The sequence below is a fragment of the Squalius cephalus genome (assembly GCF_949319135.1).
Source record: "Squalius cephalus genome assembly, chromosome: 23".
In the NCBI taxonomy this organism is placed as follows: Eukaryota; Metazoa; Chordata; class Actinopteri; order Cypriniformes; family Leuciscidae; genus Squalius; species Squalius cephalus.
Window position 1 is genome coordinate 21,461,668 of NC_137144.1, and position 20,795 is coordinate 21,482,462.

Here is a 20,795-nt window from a genome sequence, read left to right on the forward strand (position 1 = left end):
ATTAATTTAGTGATCAAATTTAGCACTTTTCAAAATCTCAGGAAAATGTTATGGGGTTTCTAATCAAAATAGGACTTTCTGTTACAAAACTGTAGAGGACACTTAAATCATGTTTATCAGGAATGTGTGAATATGGGAGGAAATTATATATCAATATTCCTATGAAATATTATATTATGAAAATGTTGACTATATGAATTCTCCCATTATTACATTTATTTGTTATTACATGTTGCCCCAAGAACACATTAATGTGCAAATTAGATACAGTGAATATATTGTATTGAATGGGACTACACATTTATGGCCCACGTATTGCATAAAGTAAAATGGTACACCTTAAAAAAAATATTGCTCTTACATTTTTAAGTACAACCAACTTGGATGTTTAAGTCATTTCAACTTAAATTATATTAAACTGAGCTGAATTTTGTATGACTTAAAATAAGTGTGTATCAATTCATTTCTTGAGGTTAAAAATACATGGAACAAATGCATGAATAGAAATGTTGCATTTCTAAAACCATTTCTCCATTTTATCATCTCGGAGATCATTATTAGTCATTTACCCATAGGCTACATAAAATGTACTAATTTATTGGTCCACAAAAACATTAACTGTGAAGCAAAATAATATTTCTGTTATTGTAAAATGTGTGAATATGCTGAGCTGGGAATGTCAAACTAGATACACGTCTAAAATCCATAATATCACTAGTGGTCATTGAGTGGCATATAAAACCGTGACTTACAGCTACAATAATCAAAACGACGTTAATCAAATGATCTCATGGACTCGATTGGTAACTTGCTCTGTCGTCAATGATGAAGAGACTGTCTTTCACCTTTTGACGTAAATACGTCAGAGGTGAGACATTCCCTTTCAATAAAAGCCTCCGATTCCAGGAGGATCAGAGCACCACGAGCAAGGAAGAAGCAGGAATTATTTTACTAGTACTGTTTTTACTCTCCAAAGACCCAACTGAAACTCAGGGTAAGTTCTCGTTCTCCCTGTTTTCTTTTTGCTTGTTTGGTTATAAACGGTTCTGTATGTTTTATAACGCTTCAATAATGCTGTTTCAGATGAACAGGTGTGTCGCTGGAGTTTGTGCGTCTCTTATTGTATGTGCTTTTCTTTCGGAAACACTCGGAATGGTGATTGCGGTAAGAGTTACTTTGATTCAAAATTATTTCTTTCATTATTTAATACTGTATGTTTTAATGGAAATTAAATTAGAATTCGCGGAAAAGTTGAAAACTGCTGGTATTTCGAAAAGATCCTCGGGGAAATACTGTTATAGGGCAGACCGGGGCAAGTTGTCACATTTTTTTTTTTTTTTTTTTTACTCAAGTGAATTATTCTCAGGGTGGCTTTTTCTTGAAGTCAGTTCTGTTTAAACACATGTCTTAAAAAGTATTCGCTATTAAAAAGAACCATGTCCACTGTTGTTGCGTGAAAAAAAAAAAAAAAAAAAAAAAAAAAAAAAAAATTGTACGTTGACCATGCTCCAATACATGGACAAGTTGTAGCCTAATAACGGAACATGGCATTGAGTTTGTCAGAAAAATAACAGTATAAACGTAAATGTAACGTTAAATGGCTAAAAATGTCATTTTTTCCAGCATTTCTTAAGCTAAAAATACACACAAAAAGATATGATCAATAAGTTATGACAACATATATTTTTACATTGCTTTAACTCATCAAAATAATATAAGCAATTTTCAACCAGTTTAATGTAATTTAAGTGGAAATTACTTAAACATCCTAGTTGACTGTACCTGAAAATGTAAGGTATAGCAAATGTATTTATTTATTTTTACAATGTGTGATATTTCTATGATTTTAGTTTGGATGACAGATTTAAACAAAAAAATATATTAAGATTATTAAGGACTTACAAACTATTTCTAGAGAAAACAATTATTTGTGTAATTGGGGTTTTATATTTAAATGTATTTATATAAATATATTTCTATATTCTATAAAACAGGCAAAAGAGAAGAGAGGATGGACCCTCAACAGTGCTGGGTATCTCCTCGGTCCTCGTGAGTTCTCCAACACATCTTTTTTTTGTCTGTCTTCTCTCTTTACCTTTCCCCAGCTGTTTATGAAATACAGTTGCGTATGATTTATGTGGTCACCCGTGATTCTGCCAAGTAAGTAAGACATTCTGGAACAACATTACTGTCTGAAAATGTAGTCTTAACCCTATCCCAACCCATAACTTATCCTTAAAATCAGAGGGAAATGATACTAACCCTGCATGATTGTAAGCCTAAACTTAACATAAACTGTAATCTTGTCCCTCAAACCTGAGCTGTTTTGATGTATACATTATATATGTGTATACATGTATACAGTTTCCTGTTCGCTGTCTTTGATGAAATGTGTTGGGGTGCACTGATGTTGAGCTGATGTTGTGTTGGTCAGTTACAGAAGCTCCCTGTGTTTCAGGTCGTATTGATCATCTTATACAGATTAAGGATTCTCCCAGTACAAGGGGGAGTGAAGATCTGCTTGGTCAATGTAAGATTGCTCCTGCAGGTTGTTGAAGTCAGATGAGGAATTGCTCTGTGATGTTCTGCTCTTTGTGCCATTTGCGGTTTTGCATTGCTGGTGATGGTTCCATTCATGAATCACAAAAAATCTTTTGAATCTTGATGAATTTATCATGATTTGGAACAATTGCTGGCATGCTGTTTGGTATACATAATTTAGATACATATTTTATGTGAGGTATGTATAAATGCATGAAGTTCTTCATGAACTTGGTAAATACTGTCAAACTGCTAGTCTTAAATGAATTGCTAACCCATTTAGCAGCAGGTTGCTTTTTGAATAAGCAATTATTTTCTCTTGCATTAATGGTGACTATTAAGGGAGATTTCACTCTCTTTTTTTGCTTTACTCTCCGCCTTTGCTTTTCCACTCTTGCTGTGAGCTTCTGCTGTCATTTTTGCTCTTTTTGCATTTGCTGGCGTTGTGAAAAAGAAGTACACTTTAGCATAGTTTTATTACCGAAAAAATATACTTTAAACGTATATACTTAAGTGTGAACTGAATTGAATGTTTTCAGACATTTGATTGCATCTTATTTGCAATTAAATTCAAATGTATAATTGTTTAAATTTATATTAAATGCAATTTTCTGAATTTAAGGGATAGTTCACCCCAGAATTCAATTTGTCATTATTTACTTACTATCAAGTTGTTCTAAACTAACCTTTTTTCTTCTGCTGAACACAAAAGAAGATATTTTGAAGAATTTTGGTACCCAAACAGTTGCTGGTCCCCATTGACTTCCATAGTATAGAAAAAGAAAACACTATGGAATTCAATGGGAACCAGAAACTGTGTGTATTCTTCTTTTGCGTTCATCAGAAGAAATACATTCATACTTGACGGTGAGTAAATAATGAAATAATAATAATGTTTTGGATGAACTAACCCTATTAGATTGTTTTTAGTACTTTAAAAGACCATACCAAGTGGAAACTGAAATTAATGTTTTCAGATGCTTAATTGCATGTTATTTGCAATTAAATGAATATGTGTTATAGTTTAGCATTTTATTAAATACTTATGAGTGCTTTTAGAGCTTAAGTACATCTTTATATGTATTTGTCTGTTAAAATATGGTTAAAGTTTACTGACGAGTATTTGTGCTAAACTAAAATATACTAAAACATGTTATGTATTTAAACACATTTGTAATTACTTTTAAAATGTATTAACTTTAAATGTAATATTGATTAACACAGTTAATCAAGAACATTACTGTAGTGTTAGTCAACACACCAAATAAAAAAAGCACGACAAAAATGACTTGAAATATGATAAATGTACAACTTTTAATTTGATATTATTATTACAAAGTGCACTTTTTAAACGTGTACTTAAACAGTCGTGATAGTGGACTCTATTAAGTGGCCTTTTATTTAGGTAATATTATATTACATGCAAGTATACAGTAAAGTATACTTCTAAGATTATGAAGTAGTGTATTTTCAAGACATTTAAGTGCACTTCTTTTTCACAAGGGTGTGAGTGTGTGCTTCGCATTGCAACAAAAAGCAATTCCATGACTCAAGTCCTGCAGGTTGCTCTACTCAATCTGTCCCAAAAAACAACAAAAACAACAACAACAACAACAACAAAAAAGATATTCCTCGGATAATGACTTGTCGCATTAGGAACATATGTGTGCCACAGGCAGGTCTATGAATATCAGCCGTGGCGTCAGGGTCTGGTGGCTCGGGTTCTCAGCGGGTTGTTCAAATGATCAGTGTGATTATGTGTGGTTGTGCTTTGTGATCAGATGCCATAGACAGCCACAGGAGTCTAAGTGACAAGCACGGGCTGGCGGGGAAAAGAGAAATGCCCATAGAAGAAGAGTTCAAGACCGGTAAGAAACATGCACCGCCAGTGTGAAAGCCCTGTGTTAGTTGAGATCAGTTTCTGAATGGTTTATTAGAGTCTCTAAAGGCTGGGAAGTTAGATGATCATTAACTTTTAATTATGTACGTTCACAGATGTTGTAGCAAAGCTTTGTAATTAAAGGAATAAATGATAATGACCCTTATAAAATCTTGTAATAACTGTTTCTGGTCTTTAGGAGCTCTGAGGATATCAGATGAGGAGGTTGTCCATACCATCATAGACTTTCTTTCTTATCTCAGATTAAAAGGTAAGTGCAATATTTCGCTAGATTTACATTTTATGTGCGGATTTTGGGGAAAAGCATCTTGCATAATAAACAGCACTGATAGTATACATAAATAATTGCAGGAACTATAGTTTTAAATAAGATATAATTTATATATATATATATATATATATATATATATATATATATATATATATATATATATGAAGAGTTCAGATGCAAAAGCCTCTAAGTGCCATCTGAAATTTTCTTCTAAAATGAGCATTTTTTTTCAAGCTCGTATATTTAAGTTCAATAATTTCACTTTGATGACAATTAATAGGTAATTTGCATTGCCAGTAATGTGAAATAAGTGAACATAAACATACAAGCTTGATCAAAATGATCATTCTAGAAGGAAATTTCAGATGGCAATTAGAGGCTTTTGCATCTGAGCTCTTCATATATATTATATATATATATATTTTTTATCTTAATAATAATATGTGTGTATATATATGTGTCTGTGTATATATAAAATAAATGTAATACACATATAAACAAAAGCTTTTATGTTAGATGCGATTAATCGATCTGACAGCACTAATACATATACTGTATATATACTATATACTACAATTCAGAAGTTTAGGGTCAGTACGTTTTTTTAAAGAAATCAATCATTTTGTTTAGCAAGGATGCATTAAATTGTGTCAGAAAAGACATTTCTAATGTTATAAAAGATTTCTCTTTCAAATAAATGCTGTTCTCTTGAACTTTCTGTGCAGTTTTGAATAACATCTCTGAAAAACACTGTTCACCTAATATATCTTGACTGCAAGGAAGTGAATTGTTCTAATTTTCCCATTTTTTTCTTACTCCATCCTGCAGAAATTGGGGCTCTTGACAGTCTGCCTTCCTCTTTCACATCAGAGGAGATAAGCCAACCCTAATTTTGACGGAATTCAGCATTTACACACCCTGACCTCCACCGCACTCGCCTCTCTCAGAGGCTCTATTAATGTTCGACGTCTTCTCCACATGCTAACATGTCAATTTTACCATGTAATTTTAATCTGTCAGAATCACTGATGTAGGGATGGATTCAAAAAATAAAACTCATAAATGGCATTTGACTCAACTTATTTTCTGTCTTATATTTTATTTTTATATTCATAGAAAAGGCAAAAACCATGACAGACTATTTCAGACAGGTAGCAAAAACCTTTTTTTATTTTAGAAAGATTTGTACTTCTTGGTTGGGACACACAGGTGGAAGCATGAATAATTAATCCCGCAGGTCTTAAGCTCCTCAGTGGTCATCTGGCACTCGGATAATGTGACACAATATGGAGATCACCAGGGTAAGCTTTCTCCAGTGTAGTCCACAAATCCACCGTGATGTTTCTCCGTGAATCCAGAAATGACAGACAACACGGATAATATGCTCTCCTCTGGACTCAAAGGTGCCTGTTAATGGCAAGTAAATGAAAAAATGGGTTCAAATAAGTAGTCCTAGGGATTGACACAATTTTCATAATTTAATGACGAGCTTGCGATTTGATTCCGATTCAATTTGATTGGATATATGTGACCCTGGACCATAAAACCAGTCTTATGGGTAATTTTAAAAAAAAATTAGATTTATATATTATCTGAAAGCTGAATAAATAAGCTTTCCATTGATGTATGGTTTGTTAGGATAGGACAATATTTGGTCAAGATGCAAAATATTTGAAAATCTGGAATCTGAGGGTGCAAAAAAATTAAAACATTGAGAAAATCACTTTTAAAGTTGTCCATTTATGTTTGCACTTGTGCTGCATTCACTCACAAAAATACATGTTTTATATATTTACAAATTATCTTCATGGAACATGATCTTTACTTAATATCTTAATGATTTTTGGCATAAAAGAAAAATCGATGATTTTGACCCATCTTGCCACAAATATGACTTATTTGCCCGTGTGACTTATGACTGGTTTTGTGATCCAGGGTCACATATATCAGGTACAGTACATGTTCAGAACAACTGATTTGTATACATTCATTTAAATTGCACATAAGGCAGTTGTTATAATAATGTTGTTCTGAAATACAAACATTCAACCAGTGGCAGTAATGAATATGTAATATAGTGCATACATTTTGCAAAATGCTGATTTCTAGTTCATTTATTTAACTACAGAACTTTGGTCATTGAATGGCTATTCTGAGGTAAATGTAATGTTACGTGACATTGTTTACAAGCTTGTCTTTTAACGATAGCATGAGACTTGAAACATTTCAGTAACTTGTACCGATTCGTTCAACATGCCTTCTAATGTTCATTTGTGTTTATTTCTTGTTATAACAAGTAGTAAAGATGCATCATGTTCAGGAACTCGAGATGTCGAGGAAAACATTCCACGGCAAGTTAAATTAGATATTACAAATAATAAGGAAGTAAAACAATGTGTTGCTGGTTCAAAGATGAGAATGTGTATTTTGTACAAAATTTGCAACTGCTTTTTAGTTTCAAGTTGTGGCTTCTGTTACATAGGGACTACTAAACAGATATTTAGGAACATGCTGACTTTTTGGGACTTTAGCTTATTCACCGTAACCCCCAGAGTTAGATAAGTCCATACATACCCTTCTCATCTCCGTGCGTGCCGTAACTCTGTCTGACGCACCCACCGCTAGCCTAGCTTAGCACAAAGACTGGAGGTAAACAGCTCCAGCTAGCATACTGCTCCCAATAAGTGACAAAATAACGCCAACATTTTCCTATTTACATGTTGTGATTTGTATAGTCACAGCGTGTACAAATAACAAGGTCACATGAGACACAGACATCTAACTGTACACATACTGGGAACTATATTCTCAGAAGGCGAAGCACTGCTACTTGGGCGGAGTGGGTGCGTCAGACAGAGTTACGGCACGCACGGAGATGAGAAGGGTATGTATGGACTTATCTAACTCTGGGGGTTACGGTGAATAAGCTAAAGTCCCAAAAAGTCGGCATGTTCCTTTAAAATGCAGAGTATTGAAAATCAAAATAAAGCTCTGTAAACGCTTGTTTTTTTAAAACACTATCCCATCAGGGAATCAAAAGTTCTACACACACTTGCGGTCTTGAAGGGTCCACTTGAACCCTTGGGCCAAAGACAGGAAATACATGATTTAAGTGGTCAAGTGCAAAGACCGCAGGTGTGGGTATTTGGACAGGCCCTTTGTTGATTAATAATTAATAATAGTTATTTATTAGAAACATACATTTAAAAAAAAAAAAAAATTATTCAGCTTCAAAATATGCGTTTTTTTATATGGGTATGTGTAAATTATGTAGAAGAAAATATTAAATTATTGTCAACTTATGTTAACCACAGTATATAAATATAAATAAATATATATATAAATAAATATATATATATATATATATATATATATATATATATATATATATATATATATATATATATATATATATATATATATATATATATATAGAGAGAGAGAGAGAGAGAGAGAGAGAGAGAGAGAGAGAGAGAGAGAGAGAGAGAACATTATAAAAACCCATAGGAATATCTCAAGGGAACCACAGGCAAATTAGTCTTCCAGGTTTTGACTTCATCCCTGCATGAGAGGTGCGCTACAAATAATGTTAATTGTAAGTTTTGTTCACGCAAGTAAAAAAGGCAAAAAGGTTGATTATTGGGATGTAAGAACCGAGATCAGTTGATCACAATGAGAATCGATTAAAATATTTTAAAATAGATTAATTTTATCAACTGAAAAACACATTCATCCTCACCATTGGTCCGCCCATATCAGTGCGCACCCAACCAGGGTGAAGGGCGACGCACAAGATCCCATCAGCTTCCAGATCAATAGCCAAACACCTTGTAACCATGTTCAAGGCACTCTATAAATAAAAAAAGAAAAAAAAAATCAAAGTTAAGTGTGCAAGTTCATAATATGACAGCAACTGAATCATTTCCCCACAAAGCAAATAACAGGTGTTTTACTTTAGATGCCCTGTAAGCATAACTCTTGAAGCTCGCTCCTTCTCCCCAGTTGAGCTGGCAGGAGCCCAGGAGAGATGACACATTGATCACTGCGGCTCTGTGGATTCCCATGTTACTGCCTTCAGCTGCCGCCCTTCTCAACAGCGGCAGGAAAGCCTGGAAAAGACCATAGGGAATTCAATAAAGAGGAACAAGAAGTTTCTACAAAAAAAACCTATCATTGCAGTTATAAAAAGTATTAGCATTAGATTAAAGTTGCCAGTGTTTGGTTGGTAATTGGTCCAGCCATATTACCTTGGTCATAAAAAGAGGAGCCACTGTGTTACTCTCAAAGGTTTTCATCATGGCATCTCGTGTGACTGTGTTCAGTTCAGAGGTGATGTTAATCGCCGCATTATTAATTAAGCAGTTCAAGCCATCAGCACCCACAAGGGATTCCACTGCCTGCACTGCTCCATCCACACTGGTGTCACTGGTGACATCTGATAGAAATAACAACCGGTTTGATCCAATTCATTAAAAAGAATGGACCACACAAATTAAATATATAGCAGATGAAAAAGTACACAAGCATAACTAGAAAATGTTTTATTCTCAGTGGAACTTTCCATTGTTATTCACAACCAGTGTTGTTATTGTTAACTTAAAAAAACTGATATTTCCATGATTCCCAAAACTGTTTGAATCCTTGTCATTGGTCTCCACCTACTGGACATATATATGAATTGCACTCCACTAGTAATATTTTGGGGGAATTCCGGAAGTAGGCATTCTACTTGTAGTTGTAGTTATAAACTATGCTTTATGTGTGTGACTGTGTTCCCTTTCTGCTTTGTAAAACGTGGTAAAATAATAATTAAAAAAACGATACATTTCTTGCAACTTATTTAAACTTCATTTGACATGCATGACGTTCTCAAACAAAACAAAACCACTTGAACTATTCTGTTTACGCTAGCTCGAACTGTCCCTCATCTAGCTTTAAAACGATTGGACACGAGACAGTAACTCACCTAGAGGCACAACATGAACGCCTGGATTAGACTTGGCAAGCTCTTGCAGTTCCTGACAATGATAGCAAACATAATCGCTCGTTAAGCAAGCTTGTTATTGTGCATATTCGCTGTCTGTCGAGCACTGTGATAGCATACCTCTGCAGCTGCTGGATTCCGGGCGGTTGCAATGATCTTTTTGGGTCTTTCCGGGGTAGCGAGCAGCTGTCTGACCATTTGCAGTCCGAGCCCTCTGCTCGCGCCCGTGATCAGCACCGAGTGACACTTTGTGAAATTGATCATCATCTTCTAAACGTCGCGAGCACTCCTCGCGCACTCTCTCTTTAAAGGGTTTCACAACTTATGTCAAACTGGAGGCGGGGTTAGTTTCATAAGCGTCCTACCTCCAAACATTTAACCAGATTTTAGTGAATTAATGCATTAGAAATGACGGGAAAAGGTGACGCCGCTAAATTCAAATAACTCGCTTCACTAATGTTTATATTATGATTAATTTACTAATTTATTTAAAAGTTTAATATTATACAAATATCGTTAAATCACCTAAATGTACTGTTTACCTAGCCGATTACAAAAAATAAATAAATATATAATTATGTGAAAAACAGACGCGCGCGACCTCTCGCGGTTTTTTACTGTTAATGCGCGTGAGCTCAAATGCGAGCGTATCACCTTCGAGCTATTTTACAGTATCTGTAACGTCGAAAACATATAAAAAACTCTTATTTAGTCTTATATAAGTCAGTTTTGTTCTTTTAAACGGTCAATAATCCATTCGTACTTATTTATCTGGTAAGTGTCTCGAAATGGTTGTAAATTTTAGAATTGATCAATATCTTGAGGTAACGCCGATGAAGTGATTTGCTAAATCGCTAGCTTAAGAAGTTTACTTCAAAGTAAATAAACTAATTTAACAAACATCTAATTAACAATACTTGGTTATCTGTGTATATTTTATACTAGAGCCGAACAGTTGTATGTCTATGAAATATGTTGCCAATGAAATAGTTTACAGAAGAGTATTATAACTAGAAACAAATATATTTACTTTCCATTTGCGTTACATATTCAGGACCAGTGTTACTATTGTTAACTAAAACTAAATTGTTATCAGTATAATTTAAATAAAAAAATCTTAGATGAAACTATTAAAAATTAATAAAAAAAGAAAAGTTGAAGGAATACATTTAAAAAATGAAAAGGAAATGTTTAAAATATAAAAAAATAATAAAATGACAAATGCACATAACATATTTACTAAAATTGTATAAAATTGTAGATAAATATGCTTCTCTCTTTCATGTCTGTGTGACTCCAGTGCCATCTACATTAGCACTATAATATCAGGAGAATGAATGAGTTGGATGGGCAGGAGTACAGCTACAGAAGAGACTTAACCGACGGGTCTCTGGTCCCCTTACACCACACCCATGAAAGTCCTAGAATGGCAAATCTCTTCAGTCATGGGATGCATTCAGGACCGGGATACGCCAGGATGGAAGAATCCCTGCGGGAGGACGACTACACCACCTACAGGATTCTTCATCCACTAACATATGATCCTTTGCCTCCAGTAGCCCACTTTGGCTCTGCGTCCTATTCTGAATACTTACTGGCTCCGTCAAGCCATTATCAGCATGCACTAGGCCAACCATACAGCTCCATTAGAAGCCCATGGCCATCCCAGGAGGCTTTTCACTATGGCATGCCATCAGTGAGTGTGCACAAATTGAAGTATTTATTATGTGAAATCTTAAATCTCATTTGAACTGAATGCCTTAAGCATTTCCAGTAAGTAGGTTATGTCTCTAACTCATTAAATAAGCAAAACTTGTCTTATTTGTTTGTTTATCTCACAGGCAGAGAACCTTCGATCTGTCAATACTATCAGCTCTGAAAGTGTGGATGATTACAGTATGGAGGGTTATTCTACACACCAAGGATTCAGACATGTTAATGTAATGTGCCGGCTGAAGATGTTTGTGTGTATGTGAAGCATACGCTCGGTTCAAAGGGAGTTAATGGATAGTTCATTTATACTTTTTCAGAGAAATCAGCCACATGCTCATGACCAGCACGAGATGGGGGAGAAGCTTCCAGTTCAGACGTCCAATATTTGTCAGGTATTAGCTCTCTCAAATGCTCTCTTACAAATATTTGTAATTGCTGTAATTGGCAGGTTTTATGGGGCTTATGAACATGAAGTGTGCATTTAAAAAAAAAAAAAAAAAAAAAAAAATCAAATAATTTTCCAAATCCCAGTTAGCCATTTATAAGTCGACTTTCTGAAGAGAAAGGTTCTCAACCTCAATGTTTCTTGAGCACCAAATCAGCATATTACAATGATTTCTGAATCATGTGATTATGTGAGTAATGATGCTGAAAATTCAGTTTTGCATCACAGGAATAAATGACATTTTAAAATATATTAAAAAAGAAAATATTAGGGTTTATATTGTATCAAATAAATGCAGCCTTGGTGAGCATAAGAGACTTTTAAAAAAACACTGAAAAATTAAAAGACTGACCCCAAACTTTAATTCTAATGCAGGGAAGCCCAAATTATTTATTACTCTTGTTACAAACATTATAATAATAATGTGTAATGAAAAATATTGTTATTCTCTAAAGTAGATTTTACAAATTACACACAAAAAAAAGAAAGAATAATGTACAATAATAAAATATTTGCCATTTATAAGTGTTTTTAATACATATCTGCATTTAGATTCATGTTAAATGCATGTTCTTTTGAGTGTCAAGGACAGATTATGCCAATAAACTGATAAATGAAAATGAAGCCGTTTGAAAAGTCTTGAAACAGGCCATCTTCTCTGAGATGTTACAGCCCGTGCAGTTTGTGTGTGATGTGAACGGTGGAGGGCAGGTCGTCATGTTGAACCATTGCAGTCCTGATCAGATTCCTCACTCTATGATGACGGATCTCAACACAGAGTCTCTGTCTAAGCTGTCAGTCCAGAGCTGCTCTACTGAGGACCAGTTACCTCATGGAAAAGGTGAACTTCAAACCTCAATGATTATAACACATGGAGATATTTTAATTGATTTAAAGGGGTCATATCATGCATTTTTTATCATTTATGTTTCCCTTTGAGGTCCATGTATAATGCTCATTCAAGTTTTTTTTTGGTGCCAAAACTATTAAGCCATAATTTAGTTTCATGCCCATTTTCCACACTCTTCAAGCTCTTTGGAGTCGAACAGGCTTGTTTTGTTGCTTTGCCTTTCAGTCTTCTATTTAAATAATCCCTTCGCATGTAAATTGAATAACAGCATTTACTGTTGTTAAAAATAAACGTCGTTCCTTTCTAATGCTGACATACTTCTGACTTCAAGCATTTTTAAAGCTAAAGGAAATTTTATTTCTTATGATCTGACCCCTTTCAGATTGCTTGGAATTTTTATTTTAAAACGGACTACAAGTTTAGTAGTTGAATGTATTGTTGAAGTATTTGAATGTCCTGTCCAGCGTCAGATGCCAGACATTCAGAGAAGACTGTGTTCACTGGGCTGCCTCAGACCCACACGACATCTGCAGGAGTGACGTTCAACCTCACGCCAGGACCTTATGCTTCACAGGTAGCGTTGAAGGCAAACATCATTTTCACTTTTCAGCCAGTCTCATTTGAAACCTGGAATAAATATAACACATAATTATGTAAAGGTTTCCTGTAGCTCAAACAGTAGAGCATTGGAGCCTGCAACGCCAAGGTCATGGGTTCGATTCCCTGGGAAAGCAAGAACTGATAAGAATGTAAAATGTGTACCTTGAAATGCAATGTAAGTCGCTTTGGATAAAAGCGTCTGCCAAATGCATTTAAGTTAAAGTTAAAGGCCTCTACGTACATAATAAGTAATTGTTTGTCACACTTTACCTAAAAATTAAATGCTTAAAATTAAAACAACTTTTAACACTATTAATATATTTTCTCATTGTGACATTATTAATACAGTAATGAAAATAAACTTGCTTAAATGAAAATTTCTATCATGCTTCTATGATGTATACATCCACTGTACTTTACAATTTAATTAATTATTAGTGTTTCTCATTAAATTAACGAGAAAGTAATTTTTTGTTATTTTAGAAATGGGAACTTGCAGAATTTTCATGAAAATAATGCCTCTAATCTTAATGGTCCTAAATTTACATCATTTTAATTATAAAAAAATTATTTTGATTTTGGGGTAAAATATGACCAGTACGTTTCTTCTTAGGTTTCCTAAGTATGGTATGTGCGTATTGTATGGTTGTATTTATCTAAATACAAAATAAATAAATAAAAGTGCAAATATATATATATATATATATAAATTTAAAAGGTATTACATTTAAAAATATATATTTTTACTTTTTTTTTTAGCTGCATCAGACGCTTTGCCCTTCTGCGACTGTAGAACAGGAAGAGGAGGGTCACACTAAAGGACGTGGACGGTACATGTGTTATTACTGTAAAACCTCACATCTCGTGTTTATTCCTGAACACTGATCTATCACTTTTATAAAACACTCTAAACTATGGCATAACTGTTCTTTGTTTATTAGTGTGAAGTGGGAAAAATCAAAGAGGCCCTGCAACTGTACAAAATCTCAGTGTCTGAAACTGTAAGTATCTTCTTGTTTGGTCAAATGTGACCTCAACTGATTCTTAGTTTTATTACCCAACAGTGTCTTTATTTAACACAATGATCTGTTTTATACTTGCTTTGGTCATGATGACTATGTAAAATACTATGTAAAATCAGCTCCAAATGACCAAATAATTTCTCTGACAGTTATTGTGAATGTTTTGCGAACGGAGAGGTCTGTAACAACTGCAAATGCATAAACTGCTTCAATAATACTGAGCATGATGTAGAGAGATCCCAGGCTATAAAGGTGAACCACATAGCAATAACCTCTTAAAACATACCAACTCTAATGTGTTTCTTTGATTAGATGCCACTGATAACCTCATTATATTTTTCATTTTTATTGCTCCTAAGACCTGTCTGGAGAGGAATCCAGGGGCTTTCCGGCCTAAGATTGGCAGTAAGAAGCAGGGGAATGTAAAGGGACGTCACACAAAAGGCTGCAACTGCAAGCGTTCAGGCTGCCTGAAGAACTACTGTGAGTGTTATGAGGTAAGCTGGGATGTTTTGGCTGATCTTATAATTAGTATATATTCAGTAGTGTGATTGTTTTGGAGACACTCTACACTGCAATTCCACACAGGCCAAAATCATGTGCACATCCACCTGTAAGTGTGTGGGCTGCCGAAACTATGAGGAAAGCCCTTCGAAGAAGAGATCAGACCGGGACAGGCCTGACTCCAGGATCTACAACCCGACCAGGTACATATGAGTTCATTATAATACTGAACCATAAAAACAGTACAATAATAACTCATTTTTCTATTCAGTGTTTTTTTTAAATATCTTTTCTAAAGGAATTGTAGCCTTGTATTTTCAAAAATGAGCAGACTAGATGTGTACACACACACACACACACTGGCTGCTGTAATAGGTACACCTTGCTTGTTCCATGTTTGACCCCTTTTGCCTTCAGAACTGCCTTAATTCGTAATGGCATAGATTCCACAAAGTGCTGGAAAGATTCCTCAGAGATTTTGGTCCATATTGACATGATAGTATCACATAGTTGCTGCAGGTTTGTCGGCTGCACATCCATGATGCGAATCCTCCGTTTCACCACATCCCAAAGCTGCTCTATTGGATTGAGATCTGGTGACTATGGATATTTGAGTATAGTGAACTCATTAGTAGGTTCAAGAAACCAGCTTGCGATAATTGGACATTTTGTGACATGGTGTGTTATCCTGCTGGAAGTAGCCATCAGAAGATGATGCACTGTGGTCATAAAGGGATGGACATGGTCCACAACAATACTCAGATGTTTAAACAATGCTCAATTGGTACTAAGGGACCCAAAGTGTGCCAAGAAAATTCCCCCCACACCATTACACCACCAACAGCCTGAACCACTGATACAAGGCCAGATGGATCCATGCTTTCATGCTGTTTACGCCAAATTCTGACCGTCTCAGACTCATCAGACCAGGCGATGTTTTTCCAATCTTCTATTGTCCGATTTTGGTGATCCCGTGTGAATTGTAGCCTCAGTTTCCTGTTCTTAGCTGACAGGAGAGGCACCGGTGTGTAGCTCATCTGCTTCATGGTTCGACATGCTGTGTGTTCAGAAATGCTCTTCTGCAGACCTCGTTTGTAACGAGTGCTTATTCGAGTTACTGTTACCTTTCAATCAGCTTCAACCAGTCTGGCTATTCTCCTCTGACCTCTGGCATCAAGAAAGCATTTTGCCAAACAGAACTGCCACTCACTGGATAATTTCTCCCTAGTGATGGCTGAGTTTCAGAAATACTCAGATCTGCCAGTCTGGTACCAACAACCATGCCACATTTAAAGTCACTTTAATCACCTTTCTTCCCCATTCTGATGCTCAGTTGAAACTTCAGCAGATCGTCTTGACCATGTCTACATGCCTAAATGCATTGAGTTGCTGCCATGTGATTGGCTGATTAGATATTTGCATTAACAAGCAGTTGAACAGGTGTACCTAAGAAAGTGGCAGGTCAGTGTTGTGTATATATCCTATAAATATATATCTACATTTATGGCATCACTGTAAACTAGTCCAACGAGATTGAGATTAAAGTCGTGCTTTTGTTGGTTGTTTTTCAAAAGGTAGTAAATGAGAGCAGTAGGGTTTTGTTATTCCTTCAGTCACCGAGGGTGTCTCTGTTGATAGGTGTCCTCTGGCGTGCATCACGCCCGATGTAGTGGAAGCCACATGCGGCTGTCTCCTCGCCCATGCTGAAGAGGCAGAGAAGGAAGGGTACACTTCAGCTCACGCTGAGAGAATGATTTTGGAGGAGTTCGGCCAGTGCCTGACGCAGATCGTCCGATCGATATTCAAATCCACCAACGTGCAATTCAATGTGTAGCTCGGGAACAAGCGCTCAGTGTTGCGATCGATCCAGATGTGATTTAAAATGGTTACCAACAAGTGTTTCTGTTTTTGTTTCCTTTAAATGTTAAGAGATGCTTTAAAACTCACATCCTCATGACTTTAATAGCATATTTTATTTATTTATATTTATTTATTTAAATACAAATGCCGTAATTTAAATATTATAAAAATGACTATTATTTATATATATTTTTCCATTTATTTATTTATTTCCCACCATATCACATCTGCTTGATTTTAATTGAACATTTTATTTATATTTATTTATTTAAATTTACATGTTAATTATTATTTTTTTTACTATTGTTTCAGTTTATTTATTTATTTATATCCATTTCCACTTCATATTCTTGTGATTTTAATTGATCATTTTATTTATATTGCACTATATTATTTAAGCATGATTTACATTTTTTATTTAAAAAAAAGAAATATGTAAATTATTATTTGTATTTATTTCCATTTTTTTTTTTTTTTTTTTTAGTTTGTTGAGAATACCTTATATCATCTAAAGAAAAAAACACTTGCTTTTAAACCATTTAACCAGAAGCAATGTTTACATGTTTCTCCACGTTACTTGTTGCTTGTTCTGGAATGTTTTTTTTGCTGTTCTGAAATTTTATCTGGTTTCTCATGTCAGGGAATTTCTGTCAGGTTGTATGAGCAGTCATTTCCGTGCATTAAAAATTTAATTGGCATTTTAATTTTGTCATTTGCAGTTGTGTTTATGTACTGGAGCTGTCACATTGTTTACGCATCAGTGACTAAATTGGATGACATCCTTATGTTTTTTTTTATTTTTTAAATCTTGCTTATTTTCTCATTTTTAATCTTAACACCTACCCGAATCTGCCAGGCTTATACTCACTTTGATGAATAAAAAGGTCAATTTTACGTCACCTTTCACGCAAGCAACTCCATTCAAGCCATTTCGGATTCAAGGTTGAGACACTCTTAAGAAAAACATGAGTGTTTTTCTCATGTGCAGAATTTTAGAGACACAGCTTTAAGGAAAACCTCACCGTATTGATTTTCATTATAGGAGACACTCTTGACGTCAAGCGTTTGTGCAGGTTAATGCAGAAAGCGTTCCCATGATAGGACAAGGTGCAAGCGAGTGATGTCTCTCGCAGGGGGTTGTATCGAACCTTGGGTCCTGTTGTTAAAGAAGAACATAAATAGAGGAGTAGGGAACTGGACCGTTCAGATTTGTTTAGTTCTCATCAAAAACAATTCTTGATCCAACAAAAATGGTAAATATGCATATAGGTATTTTTACGTGCATACATTAGCATAGAATAAAAGATAATGTTTCATCTGTTTTCTCTTTATAGATATCAAGAATGTGGATTTTATGGACATGCACAGTTGTGATATTTTTACTGGTGAGAGAGTGTCATTGCATTAAAAAGGTATGTTTTTTGAGTTTTTATAATAATTATTTATGCTGTTTCTTTTACTTATTTGCTGCAAATGTATTTTAACAGACCACGTTATCTAAGAACTGGGGACCACAGTCAATGCTGTATCTAAAGGGAAAACGTGAGTGTTGTCTGACCTCTTTAATTCACTTTGAGTTATCAAATTGATTGCCAGCTGATGATCTTCTGTTTGAAATTAAGTATGAATATATATGTGGCCAGATTTTGATTTCTTGCTGTATTGAATTTTCTTTTTTTTTTTTTTCAGATGGAAGACGGTTTGTCCCTGACATTGATGACATTATTTCAAATTCAGGGTTGAAAAGCTGGTACGCAATTCTCAAAGGTGTGAATCAATAACTCCTGATTGTTGCAGATATACAGCTCTTGATTTGTTTAATTTTCAATTAACTTGACTGTTGTGTTTTCTTCAAGGATTTCAGAAACTGAAGTCGTTGAATGCAAGGAAACAATCAGGATTGTTCACAACACAGAACTTTGTTATCCATTAGTTGGAGTGAAGGGTTTGTGTACAGTGTGCCATATTTTGTAATGTTTAAGATTCAAAATAAATCTATTTATGTCAAATATGTGAGGGGAAAGAATTGTTTTTTGTCTGCTGTTTAAGATAGTTGTGTTGTTTTGACAAACTTCACACTTTTTAAGTCACTTTTTAATGTTCTGACAGTGGTGAGAATCATGTTTTATAAATGAAATAAATAACATTCACACTGAAGTTGAATTATATCCCCAGTTGTGGTTATTTTATGCTTCAGTTTCAATTTCTTTACACTTTTAGTTGCACTTTTCTTGATAAACAGAAGTCATTGTATGTATATAAATCCAAGGCAGCTGGGGTACTTCAGATGACCTTGAATACCTCAGAATCGCAGCCAAAGTCCAGCAGTTGCCAAAGGATATATCATATCATGTGAGCCAGACGTGATGCCTGCTCAGAGAGCAATGGCTTCTTTCACTGCCCTCGCATGCACTTCAGTCTTCAATGAAAACTATATGGGAGCTATTCTCTCACAATATGTGTTCTGTTTAACAGTAGAATAATTTAGCCTATAAATCTAATTAAAAACTGAAGCACTGCAAAGCAAACGAGTGGATATTTTCAAGTCTTTAGCCAGTTTCACTTTCTCGAGGTCACATAACTTTGCATTAAAGCATTCTGAATATGCCTGTGTTGTAATTTAAGTAAGTATTTGCACAACAAGTATAGACTTTTAGATATATAGTCTGGTAAACCATAGGCAATTTAACATTATTACAGCATGATTATTAAACTTGCAGGAAGCACATTAACAGCTAAAGTTGCAGTCTAATGCATCAAAATATCAGAATTTGTCTCGTTTGTGCTGTTTTCCCACCAAATATAATGTCACTTCCTGAAGGATGATGTCATTTAAGAACTGACAGTTAAAGGGGTATTACAAAAGACTATGACAATCAAAATTCACTTTATTTTCATTATCAACTATGATTTTCATTTTTAAAATTGTGCGTGTAATATTTTAGCCAATATAATGCTATCCATACTCAGTTGTGGTGCGTTCAAGTCATGTCTGAAAGATCGTATTTACGAGCTGAACGCACATGAACGCCACCACGAACTCGTTCTTTACGAGTTGGGGGCGTGTCAGTGAGAAACGCGGCGGAATACCACAATATTTACACACTAAAAAAACGAACTTCCCAGGAGACTTGAACGCACCAAGGTTGGGGGTCGGTAATACAAAAAAATAATAATAAAAAATAATAATAATTAAAAACAGTATATTGTGAAATATTATTACAATTTCAAACAACTGTTTTTTTTTTTTTTTTTTTTACTGTATTAGGACTATATTCTAAACCGTAACTTTCATGTGAGGGCAGAGCTGAATTTTCAATCTTGTCACAAACATTCTTCAGAAATCATATCATATGTGCAGATTTGGTGCTCAAGAAACACGTGCGTAATGTAAAAAAAATAAAAATAAAAATAATAATAAAAAAATTGCTGATTAAAAGTAGTTTTTGGATTCTTTGGTGAATAGAACGTTAAAAAGAACAGCTTTTATTTGTAATAATGCGTCAATTTAATGGGCCAATCCTTGCTGAATAAAAATCATATAGCTCCATCTTCTGGTACATTATTGGCGAGGCAGAATGAGTGGTTATAACCAATGTAAATAGTTCTGAACATGCTTTTCAACAGTACTTAAGTGTTTTATGAGTTGCGTATAGCCTACATTTTGAAATGCAGGTTTGAAATGGATCCATTTACTAAGAGCAAGGACATGGATTATTATAGCCTACTATCAGTATCTTAGTAGGCTAGTTATTTTTGTTGGAATACAAAAGCCTACATAAATACAATATAACACTGAAATGCAAGTAAACAAAGTAAAAATTGGGATAAAAGTGGAAATCAAAAGATAACATTATTGTAAATCTTGTTATTTATAGATAACAAAGAAGCATGCAAAAAAGCAGAAAAATACGTACGAAATAGACTGCATTTTTGCCTTCTAACTTCTGTGGTTCAGTTCTTCCGTTTTAGAGCACCGCAGAGAAGACCTTACATTTTAAGACGTCCTGCAGGTTTCATCCATCTGACTGCAGGCACGAAAACACTCTCCATCTTGACTGCAGCGGGACAGCCAATTAAATAGACCGAGCTTATCACACTCGCA

General features: G+C 34.7%; 3 protein-coding genes and 1 long non-coding RNA gene across 8 annotated transcripts; 2 read left to right on the top strand and 2 right to left on the bottom strand.

Annotated features, from left to right (window-relative positions):
- Positions 1-795: 795 nt before the first annotated feature.
- On the top strand, positions 796-5,990 carry gal (galanin/GMAP prepropeptide). Of its 3 annotated transcripts, none has more exons than XM_079860130.1 (7): positions 796-994; positions 1,084-1,164; positions 1,995-2,049; positions 2,459-2,530; positions 4,323-4,409; positions 4,620-4,691; positions 5,541-5,990. In XM_079860130.1, the coding sequence occupies exons 2-7, from the start codon at positions 1,084-1,086 to the stop codon at positions 5,600-5,602; spliced, it is 429 nt and encodes a 142-aa protein (XP_079716256.1). In that variant the 5' UTR covers positions 796-994; the 3' UTR covers positions 5,603-5,990. The 3 variants fall into 3 exon arrangements, with proteins under 3 accessions (XP_079716256.1, XP_079716257.1, XP_079716258.1); XM_079860131.1 differs by having other exon boundaries at positions 803-994; positions 4,623-4,691; XM_079860132.1 differs by lacking the exon at positions 2,459-2,530 and having other exon boundaries at positions 821-994.
- LOC307151887 (C-signal) lies at positions 5,824-10,060 on the bottom strand. The gene is made up of 6 exons (XM_079860129.1): positions 9,817-10,060; positions 9,679-9,730; positions 8,960-9,147; positions 8,666-8,821; positions 8,452-8,562; positions 5,824-6,119 (listed from the first exon to the last, which is right to left on the bottom strand). The coding sequence occupies exons 1-6, from the start codon at positions 9,961-9,963 to the stop codon at positions 6,006-6,008; spliced, it is 768 nt and encodes a 255-aa protein (XP_079716255.1). The 5' UTR covers positions 9,964-10,060; the 3' UTR covers positions 5,824-6,005.
- A 276-nt stretch (positions 10,061-10,336) lies between these two features.
- Positions 10,337-16,812, top strand: tesmin (testis expressed metallothionein like protein). 3 transcript variants are annotated; one of them, XM_079860133.1, is made up of 12 exons: positions 10,337-10,470; positions 10,997-11,392; positions 11,538-11,636; positions 11,727-11,801; positions 12,503-12,695; positions 13,169-13,278; positions 14,064-14,134; positions 14,246-14,305; positions 14,476-14,578; positions 14,686-14,823; positions 14,915-15,033; positions 16,469-16,812. In XM_079860133.1, exons 2-12 carry the CDS (start codon positions 11,030-11,032, stop codon positions 16,662-16,664), a joined length of 1,527 nt encoding a protein of 508 aa, XP_079716259.1. In that variant the 5' UTR covers positions 10,337-10,470; positions 10,997-11,029; the 3' UTR covers positions 16,665-16,812. The 3 variants fall into 3 exon arrangements, with proteins under 3 accessions (XP_079716259.1, XP_079716260.1, XP_079716261.1); XM_079860134.1 differs by having other exon boundaries at positions 12,518-12,695; XM_079860135.1 differs by having other exon boundaries at positions 12,527-12,695.
- LOC307151892 lies at positions 12,217-20,755 on the bottom strand. Its single transcript, XR_013819942.1, has 3 exons — positions 20,608-20,755; positions 17,713-17,846; positions 12,217-13,331 (listed from the first exon to the last, which is right to left on the bottom strand). It is a non-coding gene; the product is annotated as an uncharacterized lncRNA (long non-coding RNA).
- Positions 20,756-20,795: the final 40 nt, after the last annotated feature.

Bases quoted from the DNA above. Each gene is read 5' to 3' on its own strand.
- tesmin (XM_079860133.1), top strand. From the start codon at position 11,030: ATGAATGAGTTGGATGGGCAGGAGTACAGCTACAGAAGAGACTTAACC. The intron at 11,802-12,502 runs GTATTAGCTCTC...GTCTTGAAACAG, and splicing joins AGACGTCCAATATTTGTCAG to GCCATCTTCTCTGAGATGTT. The intron at 14,306-14,475 runs GTAAGTATCTTC...TTTCTCTGACAG, and splicing joins AAATCTCAGTGTCTGAAACT to TTATTGTGAATGTTTTGCGA.
- LOC307151887 (XM_079860129.1), bottom strand. From the start codon at position 9,963: ATGATGATCAATTTCACAAAGTGTCACTCGGTGCTGATCACGGGCGCG. The intron at 9,731-9,816 runs GTATGCTATCAC...TATCATTGTCAG, and splicing joins GGAATCCAGCAGCTGCAGAG to GAACTGCAAGAGCTTGCCAA. The intron at 8,822-8,959 runs GTAATATGGCTG...GGTCTTTTCCAG, and splicing joins CTCCTCTTTTTATGACCAAG to GCTTTCCTGCCGCTGTTGAG.
- gal (XM_079860130.1), top strand. From the start codon at position 1,084: ATGAACAGGTGTGTCGCTGGAGTTTGTGCGTCTCTTATTGTATGTGCT. The intron at 4,410-4,619 runs GTAAGAAACATG...TCTGGTCTTTAG, and splicing joins AGAAGAAGAGTTCAAGACCG to GAGCTCTGAGGATATCAGAT. The intron at 4,692-5,540 runs GTAAGTGCAATA...TCCATCCTGCAG, and splicing joins TTCTTATCTCAGATTAAAAG to AAATTGGGGCTCTTGACAGT.